Source organism: Entelurus aequoreus, linkage group LG14 (genome assembly GCF_033978785.1).
Source record: "Entelurus aequoreus isolate RoL-2023_Sb linkage group LG14, RoL_Eaeq_v1.1, whole genome shotgun sequence".
Taxonomy (NCBI): domain Eukaryota; kingdom Metazoa; phylum Chordata; class Actinopteri; order Syngnathiformes; family Syngnathidae; genus Entelurus; species Entelurus aequoreus.
The window spans coordinates 53,043,843-53,064,110 of record NC_084744.1 but is presented as its reverse complement, the minus strand read 5'-3'; the positions used below and the strand labels follow the sequence as shown (position 1 = coordinate 53,064,110).

General features: G+C 40.4%; 2 protein-coding genes across 3 annotated transcripts in view; both read right to left on the bottom strand.

The window, feature by feature from the left end:
• LOC133665034 (pterin-4-alpha-carbinolamine dehydratase 2-like) overlaps positions 1-6,766 on the bottom strand; it is a 31,690-nt gene extending 24,924 nt beyond the window's left edge. Inside the window, exons 1-2 of one of the 2 annotated variants that reach the window (XM_062070187.1) lie at positions 6,334-6,766; positions 2,312-2,443 (exon numbers count right to left, since the gene is read on the bottom strand). In XM_062070187.1, coding sequence (XP_061926171.1) covers positions 2,312-2,443; positions 6,334-6,420 — 219 coding nt within the window. In that variant the 5' untranslated portion in view covers positions 6,421-6,766. Of the gene's footprint in view, positions 1-2,261; positions 2,444-6,333 lie in introns of those variants that run through there. The other variant, XM_062070188.1, reaches the window with a different exon arrangement.
• A 708-nt stretch (positions 6,767-7,474) lies between these two features.
• txndc15 (thioredoxin domain containing 15) lies at positions 7,475-19,054 on the bottom strand. The gene is made up of 6 exons (XM_062070186.1): positions 18,841-19,054; positions 14,799-15,073; positions 14,604-14,738; positions 14,369-14,532; positions 9,146-9,276; positions 7,475-9,086 (listed from the first exon to the last, which is right to left on the bottom strand). The coding sequence occupies exons 1-6, from the start codon at positions 18,935-18,937 to the stop codon at positions 8,890-8,892; spliced, it is 999 nt and encodes a 332-aa protein (XP_061926170.1). The 5' UTR covers positions 18,938-19,054; the 3' UTR covers positions 7,475-8,889.
• Between the last annotated feature and the right edge of the window lie 1,214 nt (positions 19,055-20,268).

Here is a 20,268-nt window from a genome sequence, read left to right as displayed (position 1 = left end):
GTCATTCAAATAACTATAACATATAGAACATGCTATACGTTTACCAAACAATCTGTCACTCCTAATCGCTAAATCCCATGAAGTCTTATACGTCTAGTCTCTTACGTGAATGAGTTAAATAATATTATTTGATATTTTACGGTAATGTGTTAATAATTTCACACATAAGTCGCTCCTGAGTATAAGTCGCAACCCCGGCCAAACTATGAAAAAAACTGCGACTTATAGTCCAAAAAATACGGTATATACATTTCCTAATTACTAATACTATATACCAATACTTTATAACAATACTATATACCAACACTATACATCAACACTGTATACTAATAATAAAAACTAATACTAAATCTAATACTTTTTCCTAATATTATATAATAAAACTATATACCAATATTAATACTACTACTATATACTAATACTATTTTTTATACTAATACTATATGCTATAGCTATTTACTATTACTTTATACTAATAATATATACTAATGCTTTACACTAATACTTCATGCTAATACTTTATGCCAAAACTTTATATTAATGCAATATACTAATACTATGTACTAATACTTCATGCGAACACCTTATACTACTAACATATATTAATACTACATGCGAATACTAAATGTTAAAGGCCTACTGAAAGCCACTACTACCGACCACGCAGTCTGATAGTTTATATATCAATGATGAAATCTTAACATTGCAACACATGCCAATACGGCCGGGTTAACTTATAAAGTGACATTTAAAACTTCCCGGGAAATATCCGGCTGAAACATCGCGGTATGATGACGTATGCGCCTGACGAAGTCCGAGTAACGGAAGTTATGGTACCCCGTAGAATCCTATACAAAAAGCTCTGTTTTCATTTCATAATTCCACAGTATTCTGGACATCTTTTGCAATTTTTTAATGAACAATGAAGGCTGCAAAGAAGACAGTTTTAGGTGGGATCAGTGTATTAGCAGCGGACTACAGCAACACAACCAGGAGGACTTTGTTGGAGCGCTAGCCGCGCTAGCCGCCGACCTCACCTTGACTTCCTACGTCTCTGGGCCGCCAAACGCATCGGGTGAAGTCCTTCGTCCTTCTGCCGATCGCTGGAACGCAGGTGAGCACGGGTGTTGTTGAGCAAATGAGGGCTGGCTGACGTAGGTGGAGAGCTAATGTTTTTAGCATAGCTCTGTGCAGTCCGGTTGCTAAGTTAGCTTCAATGGCGTCGTTACCACAGCATTGTTAACCTTCGCCAGCCTGGAAAGCATTAACCGTGTATTTACATGTCCACGGTTTAATAGTATTGTTGATTTTCTATCTATCCTTCCACTCAGGGGTTTATTTCTTTTGTTTCTATATGCAGTTAAAGCAAGATGCTATCACGTTAGCTCGTAGCTAAAGCATTTCGCCGATGTATTGTCGTGGAGATAAAAGGCACTGAATGTCCATTTCGCGTTCTCGACTCTCATTTTCAAGAGGCTATAGTATCCGAGGTGGTTTAAAATACAAATCTGTGATCTACAATAGAAAAAGGAGAGTGTGGAATCCAATGAGCCAGCTTGTACCTAAGTTACGGTCAGAGCGAAAAAAGATACGTCCATCGCTGCCTCTCAAGTCATTCACTGTAACGTTCCTCATCTACGAATCTTTCATCCTCGTTCAAATTAATGGGGTAATCATCACTTTCTCGGTCCGAATCTCTCTCGCTCCATTGTAAACAACGGGGAATTGTGAGGAATCCTAGCTCCTGTGACGTCACGCTACTTCCGGTACAGGCAAGGCTTTTTTTTATCAGCGAGCAAAAGTTGCGAACTTTATCGTCGATTTTCTCTACTAAATCCTTTCAGCAAAAATATGGCAATATCGCGAAATGATCAAGTATGACACATAGAATGGATCTGCTATTCCCGTTTAAATTTAAAAAAAATCATTTCAGTAGGCCTTTAATACTATATACAAATACTACCACAGGTCTTCAACAGGGTGTGTGCGACCCCTAGAGGGTCTGCAGAGACACTGCAGGGGGTTGTAACATTTTTGGTTGCTTAAACTTATATATATATATATATATATATATATATACATATACAGTATATATATATCTATAATTTTTTTTTGTTTTTTTTTATAGTCCACGTGCAATTTTCCTACAAATATAAATGTCTTTAAATACATATATGGTTTATAAACATATATACATATACACATTCATACACACATACATATATACATACATACATACATATATATATATATATATGTACCTGTATATATATGGCTTCTGTTGAGACAAAAATGTAGCAAAAAAACACACCTGGTTAAAGTTTTTAAAGTGAAGCTCTTTAAAAATGGCGTCACGGTCCTCCACCTCCATCCAGCCTGTGGTCCTCAACTCCATCACCTGCTGATCTCGGTCGGCCGAGGAGAGCCAATGAGTGTCAGACGACTGCACACAAACACACCTCAAAATATAAATATTCTAAACACACTTTGCTTTATTTAACATTTTTGATTACACATTCCTACGTTGAATAAGAGAAGCGCTTAAATAGGATTGTAAGAGGGGATTCGTTTTTCTCTTGGCTTTCATTACTCAAACAACATTTCCCCTTATTTCAATGTGGATATTTTGGGTGAAGTAGCAGCTAAGATACACTTGATGGCAGTGTGTCCCCAAAAATCACAAATAACACGTACTGTCAGGCACTGACGAACTAATTAGGGACAGTTCTGAATATCCATTCATCCATTTTCTTCCGCTTATCCGAGGTCGGGTCGCGGGGGCAGCAGCCCAAGCAGAGAAGCTCAGACTTCCCTTTCCCCAGTCACTTCGTCCAGCTCCTCCCGGGGGATCCTGAGGTATTCCCAGGCCAGCCGGGAGACATAGTCTTCCCAACTCCACCCTTTTCTGTACGAGAACCATGGACTCGGACTTGGAGGTGCTGATTCTCATCCCAGTCGCTTCACACTCGGCTGCGAACCGCTCCAGTGAGGGCTGAAAATCCTGGCCAGGTGTAGCCCTCAGGACCACATCATCTGCAAAAAGCAGAGACCCAATCCTGCAGCCACCAAACTGAATCCCCTCAACGTCCTGATTGCGCCTAGGAATTTGGTCCATAAAAGTTATGAACAGAATCGGTGACAAAGGGCAGCCTTGGCGGTGTCCAACCCTCATTGGAAACGGGTCCGACTTACTGCCGGCAATGCAGACCAAGCTCTGACACTGATCGTACAGGGAGCGGACCACCACAATCAGACACACATAACCTACTCTCTGAGCACTCCCCACAGGACTTCCCGGGTAACATGGTCAAAAGCCTTCTCCAAGTCCACAAAGCACATGTAGACCGGTTGGACAAACTCCCATGCGCCCTCAAGCACCCTGCCGAGAGTATAGAGTTGGTCCACAGTTCCACGACCAGGACAAAAACCACACTGTTCCTCCTGAATCCAAGGTTTGACTATTCTGTGTAGCCTCCTCTCTAGTACACCTGAATAGACCTTACCGGGAAGGCTGAGGAGTGTGATCTCACGATAGTTGGAACACACCCTCCGGTTCCCCTTCTTAAAGAGAGGTACTGCCCCCGATTATTACACGATGTTGCAGAGTCTTGTCAACCAAGACAGCCCCACAGCATCCAGAGCCTTAAGGAACTCCGGGCGGATCTCTTCCACACCCGGGCCTTGCCACAGAGGAGCTTTTTAATCTACCTCAGCCCCAGAAATAGGAGAGCCCACCACAGATTCCCCAGGCACTGATTCCTCATAGGAAGATGTGTAGGTGGGATTGAGGAGGTCTTTGAAGTATTCCTTCCACCAATCAACAACATCCGCAGTCGAGGTCAGCAGAACATCATCCTCACCGTACACGGTGTTGAGAGTGCACTGCTTCCCCCTCCTGGGGCGGCGGATGGTGGGTCCAGAATTGCTTCGAAGCCGTCCAGAAGTCGTTCTCCATGGCATCACAGAATTCCCCCCATGTCTGAGTTTTTGCCTCTGAAACTGCCAAAGCCGGACAACGCTTGGCCTGTCGGTACCTGTCCACTGCCTGCGGAGTCCCATGAGTCAAAAGAACCCGATAGGACTCCTTCTTCAGCTTGACGGCATCCCTCACCGTTGGTGTCCACCAGCGGGTTCTAGGATTACCGCCATCAACCACCTTGTGGCCACAGCTCCAATCGGCCGCCTCGACAATAGAGGTACGGAACATGGTCCACTCGGACTCAATGTCCAGCACATCCCTCGTGACATGTTCAAAGTTCTTCCGGCGGTGGAAATTTAAACGCTCTCTGACAGGAGACTCTCCTAGACGTTCCAAGCAGACCCTCACAATGCGTTTGAGCCTGCCAGGTCTGTCTGGCATCCTCCCCCACCATTGCAGCCAACTCACCACCAGGTGGTGATAGGTAATAAGCTCTGCCCCTCTCTTCACCCGAGTGTCCAAAACATGAGCCCACAAATCCAATGACACAACGACAAAGTGGATCATGGAACTGCGGCCTAGGTTGTCCTGGTGCCAAGTGCACATATGGACAACCTTATGTTTAAACATGGTGTTTGTTATGGACAATCTGTGACAAGCACAAAAGTCCAATAACAAAACACCACTCTGTTTCAGATCCGGGCGGCCATTCTTCCCAATCACGCCTCTCCAGGTTTCACGGTCGTTGCCAATAAGAGCGTTGAAGTCCCCCAGTAGAACAAGGGAAGTACTCCCAGTACTCCCTTGAGTGAATCCAAAGAGGGTGGGTACTCTGAGCTGCCATTTGGTGCGTAAGCCCAAACAACAGTCAGGACCCGTCCCTCCACCCGAAGGCGGAGGGAAGCTACCCTCTCGTCCACTAGGTTGAACTCAAACGTGCAGGCTTTGAGCCGGGGGGCAACAAGAATTGCCACCCCAGCCCGTTGCCTCTCACTGAGTGCAACACCAGAGTGGAAGAGACCCCTCTCGAGAAGACTGGTTCCAGAGCCCATGCTGTGCGTCAAAGTGAGTCTGACTATATCTAACCGGAACTTCTCCACCTCGCGCACTAGCTCAGGCTCCTTCCCTCCTAGCAAGGTGACGTTCCATGTCCCAAGAGCTAGCTTCTGTCGTCGTCGGCAATCACTCGAAACGAGTATGATTGTCCTCCTGTTGGTGGGATTGCCTTCAGGAGAACGCCTGTGTGCGTGGACTCTTTTCAAGTGGGTGGCAGACTGATGCACAGACAGCCACCACACTGTCCTTGGCAAAGAGAAGGCCAGGGTCCAATGGCATGGAGACCAAGACAATTGGGGGCCCATCTTTGCTGCAGCCTTCCTCCGCCTTTATGACCGTTGTGGAGCTTCTATGCAACCATCATCCGCCCACTCCGCCGTTGAGGTCTTTTTCGACGAGGGAGACGCACAGACTCCAACGTCACCTCTTCGCTGTGGGGAGCTGTATCCGGTGGCAAGGGAAACCCAGGACGACCGGCACTTCCTCACAGCTTTAGGAGGTTCTGTAGCCGAGGAGCAGACCGCCAAGTCCCCCTGCCTTTGGCTTCCGCCCAGCTCACAATGCACCCGACCTCTATGGCCCCTCCTATGAGTGGTGAGTCCATTGGAGGGGGCGCCCAGGCGCTCGCCATCGTGCCCCAACTCTGGGGCTGGCTCCAGAGGGGGGCCCCGGTGACCCGTGTCCGGGCGAGCGGAAATCAGAGTCCTTTGTTTTTAGCTGCTCTTTGTCTGATCTCTCACCTAGGACCTGTTTGTCTTGGGAGACCATACCAGGGGGCATAGAAGCCCTTAGTCAACATAGCCCCTAGGAACCAGTTCTGAATGTTTAAATTGCATCTAATATTACTTTTATCAAACTGACAACAATGCCGAATGGTTTGGTGATCCTGTTATAACTCGGCATGGACACGATTTTGGTAAAAGAACTGCGACTAAAAAATAGCACATTTACCATGGCAAATGAAACCATAGCAGAAAAGGTGACGCTCATTAAAGTTAGATATTTTACCTAAACGCGATCTATATAGTCCAAACGTGATTGCCGATTTATAGAGTGGTGACAAATACACACTTTGAGTCCAATTTAATGCTGGGAACGTCAGTAATTTATATGTTTGTACTTAGTAACAGGATTTGTCTATGGAATAATGCGGAAGTAGTGGGTCATAACGGGGGGACCAGAAGTCTCGTACCCGGATGTTAGATAGATAGTACTTTATTGATTCCTTCAGGAGAGTTCCCTAAGTGATAAATGAACAAAACAAGCATTAAACCCTCCACAGGTGTGGTTTGATAAACATTTAAACTCATTTCATTATCTTTCCATGATAATGGGACACAGTCCCAACAAACACTCACCATATTCCAAGTCGTGGAGAAAAAAGGCCGAGAGAAGCCGCTCAGCCTGACAAGAAGGTCGCTCACTCTCGGGCTAAATATTAACATTTTATTTTTATTTTGTAATAATTAACCAGCTCATGCTGAGAACTTAGTTGCGTCCTCCTCCTCCAATGTGCACCCTCACAATAAAAATGTCCCACTGTCTTCTCTCCTTTCGCTGAGATAGCTGTTCGCTTCATTGCCTGATTAAAAAGTACGGTTTGTTGTTAAAACATACGTCTATTGCTTCATTGCCGGATTAAAAAGTACTGTTTGTCGTTAGGACATATGTGTATTAATGTTGTGTTTCATTTGTCCTGGCAAGAATAAGTACGATATTTTGTATTCATTAGAACAGTGTATTTCAACCACTAGTGTGCCGTGAGATACAGTCTGGTGTGCCGTGGGAGATTAGCTAATTCCACCTATTTGGGTTAAAAATGTTTCTTGCAAACCAGTAATTATAGTCTGCAAATGATGTGTTGTTGTTGAGTGTCTGTGTTGTCTGGAGCTCGGCAGAGTAACCGTGTAATACTCCTCCATATCAGTAGGTGGCAGCCGGTAGCTAATTGCTTTGTAGATGTCGGGAACAGCGGGAGGCAGTGTGCAGGTAAAAAGTTATCTATAGCTTAAACCAAAAATAAACAAATGTTGAGTGCCCCTAAGAAAAGGCATTAGGGAAGGCTATGCAGAACGAAACTAAAACTGAACTGGCTACAAAGTAAACAAAAACAGAATGCTGGACAACAGCAAAGACTTACTGTGGAGCAAAGACGGCGTCCACAACATGACATGACAATCAACAATATCCCCACAAAGAAGGATAGAAACAACTTAAATAGTCTTGATTGCTAAAACAAAGTAGATGCGGGAAATATCGCTCAAAGGAAGACATGGAACTGCTACAGGAAAATACCAAAAAAAGAGAAAAAGTCACCAAAATAGGAGCACAAGACAAGAACTAAAACACTACACACAGGAAAACAGCAAAAAAGTCAAAATAAGTCAGAGCGTGATGTGACAGGTGGTGACAGTACACCTACTTTGAGACAAGAGCTATATTGATGCATGCTTGGTTATGGTTTAAAGTCATATCCAACAATTGCGACAACTTTTTACTGTCAACTGAATTTAATTTCTTGATGATTTCTGCTGGTGGTGTGCCTCCGGATTTTTTCAACGCAAAAAATGTGCCTTGGCTCAAAAAAGGTTGAAAAACACTGCATTGGAAGACTAGTTACGTCAGCACGCTGTAGCTGCCATAGTAACGTGGCGGCCATCTTGGTGGGGGCCAAGTTCCATTCAAGGTAATGCATGTATAATGAAAACAAATCATAACCAGCTCATTCCTCAACAGATTTTAATGCCGTTTTCTCTACTGTTAACGTCAAAAAATGTGCTATGGACAGACATTTGATTTAAGTGTCCTGTTTTCCCGCGTCTTATTTCACTCGTTTCTCAACATTTTTTTCAGTTTTCTCTACGGTCAAAGTCAAAACATTTAATGGTATATTTTCTTCATATCTATGTTCACAGCATTGTCCTGTTTTCCTGATTTGTTCTCATTCTTCTTTGTTGCTGTTCACCTCACTGCCTGATTAAAAAGTGCACTTCCTCGTTGCAAGCTTGTTGCAGTCTAAGACATAAGATTCATATTGCATACAGTATAAAAGATTAGATACATCAGCGTTGGCACGGCTATGTGGCGGCCATCTTGGTGGGGGCCAAGTAAAATTAGATCTTAACTAGCTAATTTTTCGACAGATTTTCATGCAGTTTTCTTTACTGTCAGCATCAAAGTCTTTGCTGTAGATAATCAACACAACAAAAACTGACTTATTGCCAAGATCAGCTCCTCATCTTTAATAAAAAAAATGAATGTGTCATGATTAGGGATGTCCGATAATGGCTTTTTTGCCGATATCCCGATATTGTCCAACTCTTAATTACCGATACCGATATCAACCAATACCAATATATACAGTCGTGGAATTAACACATTATTATGCCTAAATTGGACAACCAGGTATGGCGAAGGCCCTTTTTTTTAAATTAATAAAATAAAATAAGATAAATAAATTAAAAACATTTTCTAAAACAATACAAAAACAGTTACATAGAAACTAGTAATTAATGAAAATGAGTAAAATGAACTGTTAAAGGTTAGTACTATTAGTGGACCAGCAGCACGCACAATCATGTGTGCTTACGGACTGTATCCCTTGCAGACTGTATTGATATATATTGATATATAATGTAGGAACCAGAATATCAATAACAGAAAGAAACAACCCTTTTGTGTGAATGAGTGTAAATGGGGGAGGGAGGTTTTTTGGGTTGGTGCACTAATTGTAAGTGTAAGTGTATCTTGTGTTTTTTATGTTGATTTAATTTTCAAAAAACAAAACAAACAAAAAACGATACCGATAATAAAAAAAATGATACCGATAATTTCCGATATTACATTTTAAAGCATTTATCGGACATCTCTAGTCATGATCAGATGAACAACCATACAGATCCGGTGGCAGTGTTTCAGTCCTGATGCTCGTGCTCTTGGCCCGGGATGAGCCACCGGATGCTGTCGGTCCTCAGGATGCCGTACACGGTGAAGGACGTGATGAAGAGCACGGAGAAGACCAGCAGCCAGTCGATGCTCTGCACCGGCACGCTGCGCAGCGGACCCAGGCGGTCGGCGTCAGTCACGTTCCTCTCTAGCCCCGCCTCCAAGCCTAACGTACGCCAACGCATGGGTATGACATCTTTGGGGCTGATTGTCAAACAAACCTACCTGTCTGGTTGGTGATGAAGGAGGAGAGCATGTCCAGGGTTCTGTCGGTGTGGTTGAAGCGAGCCATGGGTTTGGCTCCTTGGAAGAGGAGGATGTTGGGTACCGCCACAGTCCCAAATCTGGTGGACAGGCTGCCGGGACAAACAAGCAACAATGTGACTTTTAGCCAAATCTCTTGCTTCTCATAAACCACTCTGCTGAGATAGGCTCCAGCTTCCTGTAAAGGGGAACAACATATGAGGTAGAACATGGATGGATGGCTTACTACATATAACTATAATACACTTACATACAATATTGATTAGCATAATATCATGTATAAGATCTTTCATAATACATATTGTACAAAACCGAAAAGGCGGAAAACCAACATTGAATGCCCGTGACCTTCGATCCCTCAGGCGGTACTGCATCAAAAACCGTGTGTAAAGGATATCACCACACGGGCCCAGAAACACTTCAGAAAACCACTGTCAGTAACTACAGTGTGTCGCTACATCTGTAAGTGCAAGTTAAAACTCTGCTATGCAAAGCCAAAGTCATTTATCAACAACACCCAGAAACGCCGCCGGCTTCGCTGAGCCGGAGCTCATCTAAGATGGACTGATGCAATGTGGAAAAGTGTTCTGTGGTCTGACGAGTCCACATTTGAAATTATTTTTGGAAACTGTGGACATCGTGTCCTCCGGAACAAAGAAGACAAGAACCATCCGGACTGTTATAGGCGCAAAGTTCAAAGGCCAGCATTTGTGATGGTATGGGGGTGTATTAGTACTCAAGGTATGGGTAACTTACACATCTGTGAAGGCACCATTAATGCTGAAAGGTACATACAGGTTTTGGAGCAACATATGTTGCCATCCAAGCAAGGTCTTTTTCATGGACGCCCCTGCTTATTTTATCAAGACAATGCCAAGCCACATTCTGCACATGTTACAACAGTGTGGCTTCGTAGTAAAAGAGTGTGGGTACTAGACTGGTCTGCCTGTAGTCCAGACCTGTCTCCCATTGAAAATGTGTGGCGCATAATGAAGCGTAAAATACCACAACGGAGAACCCGGACTGTTGAACAACTTAAGCTGTACATCAAGCAAGAATGGGAACAAATTCCACCTGGAAAGCTCCAAAAATGTGTCTCTTCAGTTCCCAAACGTTTACTGAGTGTTGTTAAAAGGAAAGGCCATGTAACACAGTGGTAAAAATGCCCCTGTGCCAACTTTTTTGCAATGTGTTGCTGCATTTGAACATTAAATATCTTGTATTTGCAGTCTATTCAATTAAATATAAGTTGAAAAGGATTTGCAAATCATTGTATTATGCTTTTATTTACGATTTACACAACGTGCCAACTTCACTGGTTTTGGGTTTTGTATGTTTTTTCCCAGTGACAGTAAATGCAAAAGTGAGCTGTATTATTTCAGGTAATGTATTATCAGTTCAATATTTACAACATTATTATTCCACCATGGGCCATTATTATAGATGTCCTTACTTGGTGTCATCTTGCAAGTTTGCCAACGTTTTATGTTTGCATTTTTGGAAATTTAAAAATCATGGATTTTGATACGTGGTGTCATCTTGCAAGTATGCTAACTGCTAATGTTAGCATGCGAAGGTCTCATGCTAGCAAGCTAAATTTGGCATGTAAACGTTTTATGCTGGCATTTTAGCTCATTTTGTACGTTTGAAACAAAAAAGCGTGGATTTCCTTACTTGATGCCATCTTGTATCTATGCTAACAGCTGCTTTGTTGGAATGCTAACGTTTTTCCCCCCATAATTTTAACTAATTATGTTTGTTATAAACCTACAAATCATGGATTTCCTTACTTGGTGCCATCTTGTAAGTATACTATCTGCTTCCTTGATAGCATGCAAACTATTTTAGGTAATTTTACAGGTCATATTTTGTTAAGAACAAGTAAAGCATTACAATGGATTTGTAACAAACACACAATGATGCAGTGAACAAGATGACCCAGCAGATGGTGCTGTTGTAACTTCAATTCTCTAAGTCTTCTTATTGAGTATACACAGGCCTGGGCCAATCACTCATTTTGCTGGACAATATATTGACCTACAAATTATTGCAGATAAACGATATTATTGTTTGCTTGTGGCTTGTGCAGCCCTTTGAGACACTTGTGATTTAGGGCTATATAAATAAACATTGATTGATTGATTGATTATTGTCAACATTATTTTGACACCAAATTAATCGCTGATGTAATTATAATACATAATAATAATGCAAGTATACCCTTTTAAATGCAATTAAATTGCGTTTTTCGTATATTTTAATGTTGTAATTGGATTGTAAACTTTCAAATATCCAAGTTAAATAAAACAAACGAATACCGTAATTTCCGGACTATAAGCCGCACCTGACTATAAGCCGCACCAGCTAAATTTAGGGGAACATACAGATTGCTCCATATATAAGCCGCACCCGACTATAAGCCGCAGGGTTTTGATGTGTAATTACCGTAGTATATAGGGGTTCCTGCTACCACGGAGGGGATTGTCGGGACAGAGATGACTGTTTGGGAACGCAAAGCGTCCCATTTATTAACAATAAATCTTTCAATCATTCAATCAAACTTTCACATCTTTGACATGGCGAACAGCATTCGTGCAGAGTACAAATAATACAACGGTGCAAAGTAATACAAAGTGCTCACCTGTACGTTATCAAAATAACCAGCCTACCGGTATATGAAAAGTCAGTCTTTAATCATTGTGTCATCGTCTTCCTCCTGCGTACTAAAACCACCGAAATCCTCTTCGTCGGTGTCGGAGAAGAACAGGCCGTAAATAAGCCGCACCCTTGTATAAGCCGCAGGGACCAGAACGAGGGGAAAAAGTAGCGGCTTATAGTCCGGAAATTACGGTAATAAAAATAAAATATACTCTGTTAGCAAAATGTTGCACGTGAGTAACAATTACAACCAAAATGAATAACATATGCTTTGTCTGGGTTAGGAGGGAGTGGGGGACTCTCAAATATACATAACCGAACAATAAATAATAAAGCTAAAGTTATTATGACCAAAATGATCACGCTTATAATTTATTTTGTGGTATTGGTGAAAGTGCTATAAAAAAGTAATTATACACACACTAAAACCTTTTAACCAAGTTGTATTTTTAAAAACAATTAAAATAAATAGACACACAATATACTTTCTTGGCAGAGGAAACATTAAATATTGTTTTGGCTTCATGAGGGCAAAATTATTTAAATGTGTTTATCTTCTTTTATTTGAATTTGTAAACATTTTAGAATTTATTAAATGAATACAAATTGGGTGATCAGTTCGTTTCACTTCCTGTTTATATGACGTCACGCAAATTCACTTCCTGTTAAACACACCTGCGTCTGTTTCAACTTGACACTGTGGAGTTTATATCGTCACTTTGTGCATGTTTGATGTTAATACTGTATTTTAGTAGTTTATGTTTGATGTGAATACTGTATCTTCGTAGTTTATGTTTGATGTGAAATTGTGAATACCGCATCTAAGTAGTTTATGTTTGATGTGAAATTGTGAATACTGTATCTTAGTAGTTTGTTTAATGTTGATACGTTTAATGTGGAAACTCTCTCTTAGTAGTTTATGTTTAATGTGAATACAGTATATTAGTAGTTTGTTTAATGTGGAAGCGGTATCTTAGTAGTTTATGTTTATGTGGGCTCTGTACCGAGGATGTCGTTGTGGCTTGTACAGCCCTTTGAGACACTTGTGATTTAGGGCTATATAAATAAACATTGATTGATTGATTGATTGATTATGTTTAATGTGAATACAGTATATTAGTAGTTTGTTTAATGTTGATACGTTTAATGTGGAAACTGTATCTTAGTAGTTTATGTTTAATGCGAATACAGTATGTTAGTAATTTGTTTAATGTGAATACGTTTAATGTGGAAACAGTATCTTAGTAGTTTATGTTTAATGTGAATACTGTATGTTAGTAGTTTGTTTAATGTGAATATGTTTAATGTGGAAACTGTATCTTAGTAGTTTGTTTATTGTTGATACGTCTAATGTGAAAACTGTATCTTAGTAGTTTATGTTTAATGTAAATAAAGTATGTTAGTCATTTGTTTAATGTGAATACATTTAATGTGAAAACTGTATCTTAGTAGTTTATGTTTAATGTGAATACTGTAAGTTAGTAGTTTGTTTAATGTGGAAACTGTATCTTAGTAGTTTATGTTTAATGTGAATAACACATGTTAGTAGTTTGTTTAATGTTAATACTGTATCCTAGTAGTTTATGTTTAATGTGGAAACTATCTTAGTAGTTTATGTTTGATGTGAATACTGTATCTTAGTAGTTTGTTTAATGTTGATACGTTTAATGTGAAAACTGTATCTTAGTAGTTAATGTTTAATGTGAATACTGTATGTTAGTAGTTTGTTTAATGTAGAAAATGTATCTTAGTAGTTTGTTAAATGTGAATACTGTATGTTAGTAGTTTGTTTAATGTGAATATGGTATTTAGTAGTTTATGTTTAATGTGGAAACTGTATCTTAGTAGTTTGTTTGATGTGAATACTGTATTTTAGTAGTTTGTTTAATGTTGATACGTTTATTGTGGAAACTGTATCTTAGTCGTTTGTTTAATGTTGATATGTTTAATGTGAATACTGTATGTTCGCAGTTTATGTTTAATGTGGAAACTGTATCTTAGTAGTTTATGTTTAATGTGAATACTCTAGCTTAGTAGTTTATGTTTAATGTGAATACTGTATCCATTTTCTATCCCAGCTGCATTCGAGCTGAAGGCGGTGTACACCCTGGACAAGTTGCCACCTCATCGAAGGGCGTGAATACTGTACCTTACTAGTTTATGTTTAATGTGAATACTGTATTTTAGTGGTTTAGAGAGTAATGTGTTTATACAAATTTAGATTGGAGTGTGACTCAATTTTGCTGGTTTTTAGTTTTGCACTTAAGCTAGCTGATGTTGATCCTACAATAATTTTATCCAAGTGTGGTTATCAATCACGGTTTTGCCATCATTATAATACAATTTGGTAATACTAAGGGCTGGGAGTTTTACAGCGGTTATCATTATTATTGTATTCCTAAAACTTGTCCGAATGGAGAAAAGTGACCAAACACGGCACCGTTGTGTGTCGCATTGTTTGTTTCGTCCGTTTGAGCTCTCCTTAACCTCCACGTCAAATCTGAGTCCAAGTTTAAAGGCGCTCACCTGCTGTGCTGCGAGGCATCCAGGGCTAGGAAGTGCATGCTGGGAAAAAGGCGAGGCAGGGCGTTGAAGTGAGGCGCCAGGCTGGCGGAGAACTGGCACCAGGCGGTGAAGAAGAGCACCACGGAACACTCGGTGCCGTTTGCGTTGAGGAAGTCCATCAAGTCCTGAGCGTGTCAAGCGAATGTGACCGTTATTCGTTTTTCTTACGACACATGTCACATGATCAAGGGCGCACCTGTGAGGCGTTGAGGACCTGCACGATGAAGGTGTCCATGGCCGTGATGTTCCTCTTGTCACAGGTGATCTTGTAGGTCTTGGCGGCCTCTGTGTTCTTGTCTTCAGCAGGGGCGTGCACCATGTCCAGTGTTACCTAGCAACAAGCATCCTGCCTCACACCGTGTCAACACCTTCACTAGGATCTTCTTCTTACCTGCTGGAAGGCTTCAGCACTCTCCTCGTCCTCGGCGACCACCGCACACTCCCCGTCGTCACAAGGCGGCGAGAAGGCCGACGGGAAGTCTTTCAAATTTTTAGGGAAGAGCGACTCGATGTCAGACGGGTCGATGGGGGTCTCGGTGCCCATCACGGCGTCGGCGATCTCTGCCGTCTTGAACTGTCTCTTGGTTACTCTCGCTTCCGCTGACTCCATTAATTTGGGTCTGCCTTCCGAGTCGGGTTCTTCTGCCAGCACCAGGTCGTCATGCTCTGTCAAGTCAAACAACTTTTTTTAATGCACAGTTTAAAGCAGGGATGTCAAACATGCGGGCCGAGATGAGTTTGCTAAGTGTAAAATTGAGCTGCATTTTTACACTAAAGAAACTGCTGTTCTAAATATGTCCACTGGGTGTCGCAACAGCATTGCTAGTATGCAAGGAAAATTTACAGAGCCTTAATCATGGGTGTCAAACTCAAATACAGAGTGGGCCAAAATTAAAAACTGAACAAAGCCGCAGGCCAAGGTTGAACAAATTAACCTTTTAATAAAGACCCAAACAAGTTTTGCATTGAATATTGAACAAGCAAGGCTTATATAAAAAATAAAAAAAAAGGAAGACAGAGGGGGAAATGTGGGGATAAGGCAGAGAGACAAAAACAACAACAGCAAACACAACAATAACAACAACAACAATAGAGCAACATCAGCAAATACGATATGTGCAAATATGATGGTAAAAGTGATAGCAAAGAAGCAGTTAGTGAAATAAATAATACAGAATTGACAATGAGCATTATTACACTACAAATGGAGCAATACAAATACCAATAGAAATAGCGCTATTGATAACGAATATTAGTAGATTTTGTTCTTACCTACGAACAAATGCCAGCTAAGAAAACATTGGTGAATACAAAAACCTCCCTAAAAACTTTGTAAGTGGGCCTAAGAACAAAATGTGTTCTTAAGAACGGTTGCTGGATGGGGCCCATCGTGTTCTTCATGGTGTTTTTGAAACTGCACCAATATTTTCCTCAGAATTTTGAACTAACTTGTTTTGTCAAGAGGATTATATGTGACGTAGGGCTGAGCGATATATCGATATATTCGATATATCACGGTTTTGTCTCTGTGCGATATAGAAAATGACTATATGGTGATATTCTAGTATACGTCCTCACACAGTTGCTTTTAGCTGCGGGCATTACCCTACTGGCGTTTCTCACTCTTTCTTGTCTCTCCTTCTCAATAAAACAAGCGCACCTTCTTACATACGTATACGCCCTCGAGGAGCAGAGAGGTAGCGGCATGGGTAAGGTTAGCTGTGGTGCGAGTGGTAATACGAGAGAAAGAAGGTGCGAATCTGGTAACAAATGAAGGAATAATTAATTCCCGAGAAAAACAGCAGGGGGTACATCGTCTGGCGGTGGTTTGGCTTCAAGCGGGAAGATGTCGAACAGACAACCGTAATTTGTCAAGTGTGGGGCAAAAGCGTTGCTACAAAAAGTAGCATTACTGCTAATATGTAGCATCATTTGAAAAGTCACCCACTAGAGAGTGAAGAGTGCTTGCAACTCCGCATGTCAACATCTCCGTTTGGTGCCACACCAACAAAATGCTGAGGCAACCATTTCCACATCAACACCGTATGAAAAAAATAGTCAACAACAGAAGGAGATAACGTCCGCAGGAACCTACCACATAGTGAAGGATATACACCAGGGGTCCCCAAACTTTTTGACACGGGGGGGACATTGGGTTAAAAAAATTTGGCCGGGGGCCAGGCTGTATATATATATATATATATATATATACCTGTATATATATGCAGTGTTTCCCATAAACTGCCAAGAAACCTGTGGCGGTGGGGCGTGGCTATGGGCGTGGCTATGGGCGTGGTCACCATGACATCATCGAGTAATTTGCATAATTTACTACAATGATTTGATTTTCTCTAAAAAGGCTAAAAAAATGTATACTTACTAATTAATAATAACAGTTTTGTTTTAAACGTCCATCCATCCATCCATCCATCCATCCATTTTACAATATAATTACAACACTTTATGTACATATTTATATACAGATTTGAACAATAAGTTATTCACTGAAATATATTTATTAATAGTGGTTCTTACAAAAAATATATCTTGTAAAAATATAAAAGCTAAAATGTCTCTTAAAGCTCTGCCCCTTGATTTAGTGCATACTAAATAATTTAACTTTAGCCTACTACTACAACCATATTATTTACCAGCAACATAAAGTGAAACAGAGGCAGAGGTGTCCTACCACAGTCAGTAACAAATAAACAGAAAACAGTAGTGGTGGTAGATAGACACAAAGCTTCATCAAACATCTGATCCACTGAACAAAGAGCTCCAAAAATCTTGTTCCTACACTTCTCTTTTGTAAAGTAAATCTGAACAGCCGATATGGGTATCTACATCAACTATATGATTTGCCTGAGAAGCTGGACAGGACAAAAAAATAAATAATAATAATAATAATAATTTAAAAAATTAAAAATATACATATATTTTTTTGTGGCGGCCGTAATTCTTTCATGGCGGGCCGCCACAAATAAATGAATGTGTGGGAAACACTGAATATATATTTTGCTCCATGCGGCCCTCGAGCTAAAATTAGTTGTTTTGATTGATTGAGGCTTTTATTAGTAGATTGCACAGTACAGTACATATTCCGTACAATTGACCACTAAATGGTAACACCCGAATAAGTTTTTCAACTTGTTTAAGTCGGGGTCCACGTTAATCAATTCATGGTACAAATATATACTATCAGCATAATACAGTCATCACACAAGTTAATTAACAGAGTATATACATTGAATTATTTACATTATTTATAATCCAGGGGGTAGGATGTGGAGGGGTTAGGTTTGGTTGATATCAGCACTTCAGTCATCAACAAAAATATAATCTTAGAAATGGACATTGAAACAGTGTAGGTCTGACTTGGTAGGATATGTACAGCGAGCAGAGAACATAGTGAGTTCAGAAAGCATAAGAACAAGTATATACATTAGATTATTTACAATCCGGGGAGGTGGGATGTGGAGGGGGGAGGGTGTTAGTCAAGGGTTGAAGTTGCCTGGAGGTGTTCTTTTAGTGCGGTTTTGAAGGAGGGTAGAGACGCACTTTATTTTACATCTATTGGGAGTGCATTCCACATTGATGTGGCATAGAAGGAGAATGAGTTAAGACCTTTGTTAGATCGGAATCTGGGTTTAACGTGGTTTGTGGAGCTCCCCCTGGTGTTGTGGTTTGACATGTACTTCGGTATCAGGGAGGTGTAGCGAATTTTATAGACTAGGCTCAGTGCAAGTTGTTTTACTCTGTCCTCCACCCTGAGCCAGCCCACTTTGGAGAAGTGGGTAGGAGTGAGGTGTGATCTGGGGTGGAGGTCTAGAAGTAACCTGACTAGCTTGTTCTGGGATGTTTGGAGTCTAGATTTGAGAGTTTTGGAGGTGCTGGGGTACCAGGAGGTGCAAGCGTAATCGAAAAAGGGTTGAATGAGAGTTCCCGCTAGAATCTTCGTGGTGCTTTTGTTGACCAGAGAGGAGATTCTGTAGAGAAATCGTGTTCGTTGGTTGACCTTTTTGATTACCTTGGTTGCCATTTTATCACAGGAAAGATTAGCCTCTAGAATGGAACCTAGGTAGGTGACCTCATCTTTCCTGGTGATAACAATGTCACCCATGACCCTGGTTTAAAGTAACATGTATTGAAATACGCTCTTTAATGTGGTTCTAGATATTATTACCTGTATAAAGGCGACTTTTGTATTGAATGGCATACATAGCCAAGTTTAACTGATGAAGTGGCCGGTGAATATGTAACAACAGTAGCTTAACAACTGACACACATTCATATAGACTACATTATATCCAGAGACATAACTTATAAAAATACATTTCAAAACAAAGGAGTATGTTACTATTATAAATCAATGTGTAAATATAAATGTAATGTTTTGCTAGCATTAGCATAGCAACAGAGAGATGTTGTCTTACCTAGCGATGCCACTGGCAAAAATGTCACGACGCTTGACTGACACAGGATAAAAATTACAACACAAAATGTCCGACGATTCTTCAACATCCCTGACATGTTTTTTTTATTCCAAGTGTAGCCAGCTACAAACGATGTTTAGACATGTTGGAGCGGCAGCACCGTGCTCGTACAGTTAAAGCGGAACCCAAAGTCATTATGACGGACGGATTCATATGTAACTCACCACCCTGTTGACTCTCCTTTGGTTTAAAGCGGAACCAAAGGTCGTTTCAACGGACGGATCAGTATGTAACTCACCGCCGCCATTAACTTCCGTTTGTTTACTTTGTTGTCAAACCGGGAAATATTAATAAAAAATTACAATGATCAATAAAATCTTGGAGAATGATTAAGACTACAAAAGCCCTTAAATTGATATCTCTGTTAAAAAACATTGAAAGTGATTTAGGTAGCCCTTTTTGTCTTTTTTTTAGTCTTTTTTTTAATTATTATTATTTATTATTTTTCTTTACTTGACTTTTGTGTGAATTATAAATGTATGTTTGTTGTTCAATGAAATAAAATTAAACATAAAACAAACTGGTCAGAAAATAAAGCAATATTACGATATCGAACCGAGACAATACTATTGAACACATAACAAGCCAAAATGTATTTAAAATGTGCTACTTTTCAAAAACAAATACACATGTGGTTATAACCCAGGGGTGTCAAACGTATGGCCCGAGGGCCGGATCAGGCCCGCGAAGAGGTTTCATCCGGCCTGCGGGATGCGTTTGCTAAGTATAAAAATTAACCTGAAATGTTTAAATGAAAGAAACTGCTCTTCTAAATGTGTCCACTAGATGTCACAATAGCAATTATTTGTATCTTTGTAGATGATGCTACATATGTACAAAATAAACCACATGATGTTATTAGTACACCAATCGAGGAAAATGATCAAACTACATAAATAACATACTGTAATTTACATTTTGATATAATTGTTTTATCTTGATAGATTGAAATGTAACACTAATGAGTTGACTGATGAACATTATCACATAATTTATTCAGAAAATATAAATAACGACAAACAAAGATAGAATACTATTAACCGCAACATGTAAGTGTAAAAAAAAAAAAAAAAAAATTTGTACAATTTCAGAATGTGCTTGTTCTATTTTTAAACAAAGAAAACAATCTGAAGTTGTCTTTATTTTCAAGTTATCGTGCCGTGATTTTACCAGTCCGGCCCACTTGGGAGTTGATTTTTCTCCATGTGGCCCCCCGATCTAAAATGAGTTTGACACCCCTGCACTAACCCCTATCTCTGGATTACAGATATTCTTGATTTCCTCACATTGGGGAAGATTAGGCTCACATTAAATAATTGTTCTCCATCACAGGTGTCCAAAGTGCAGCCCGCAGCTCATTTTTTAACA

What these genes read in the sequence shown, in the direction of transcription:
- txndc15 (XM_062070186.1), bottom strand. Translation starts at nt 18,937, where the DNA reads ATGTCAGGGATGTTGAAGAATCGTCGGACATTTTGTGTTGTAATTTTT. An exon ending in GTGCTGAAGCCTTCCAGCAG is followed by an intron (nt 14,739 to 14,798) that starts GTAAGAAGAAGA and finishes GCTTGTTGCTAG; the next exon opens with GTAACACTGGACATGGTGCA. An exon ending in GATGCCTCGCAGCACAGCAG is followed by an intron (nt 9,277 to 14,368) that starts GTGAGCGCCTTT and finishes TTGTCCCGGCAG; the next exon opens with CCTGTCCACCAGATTTGGGA.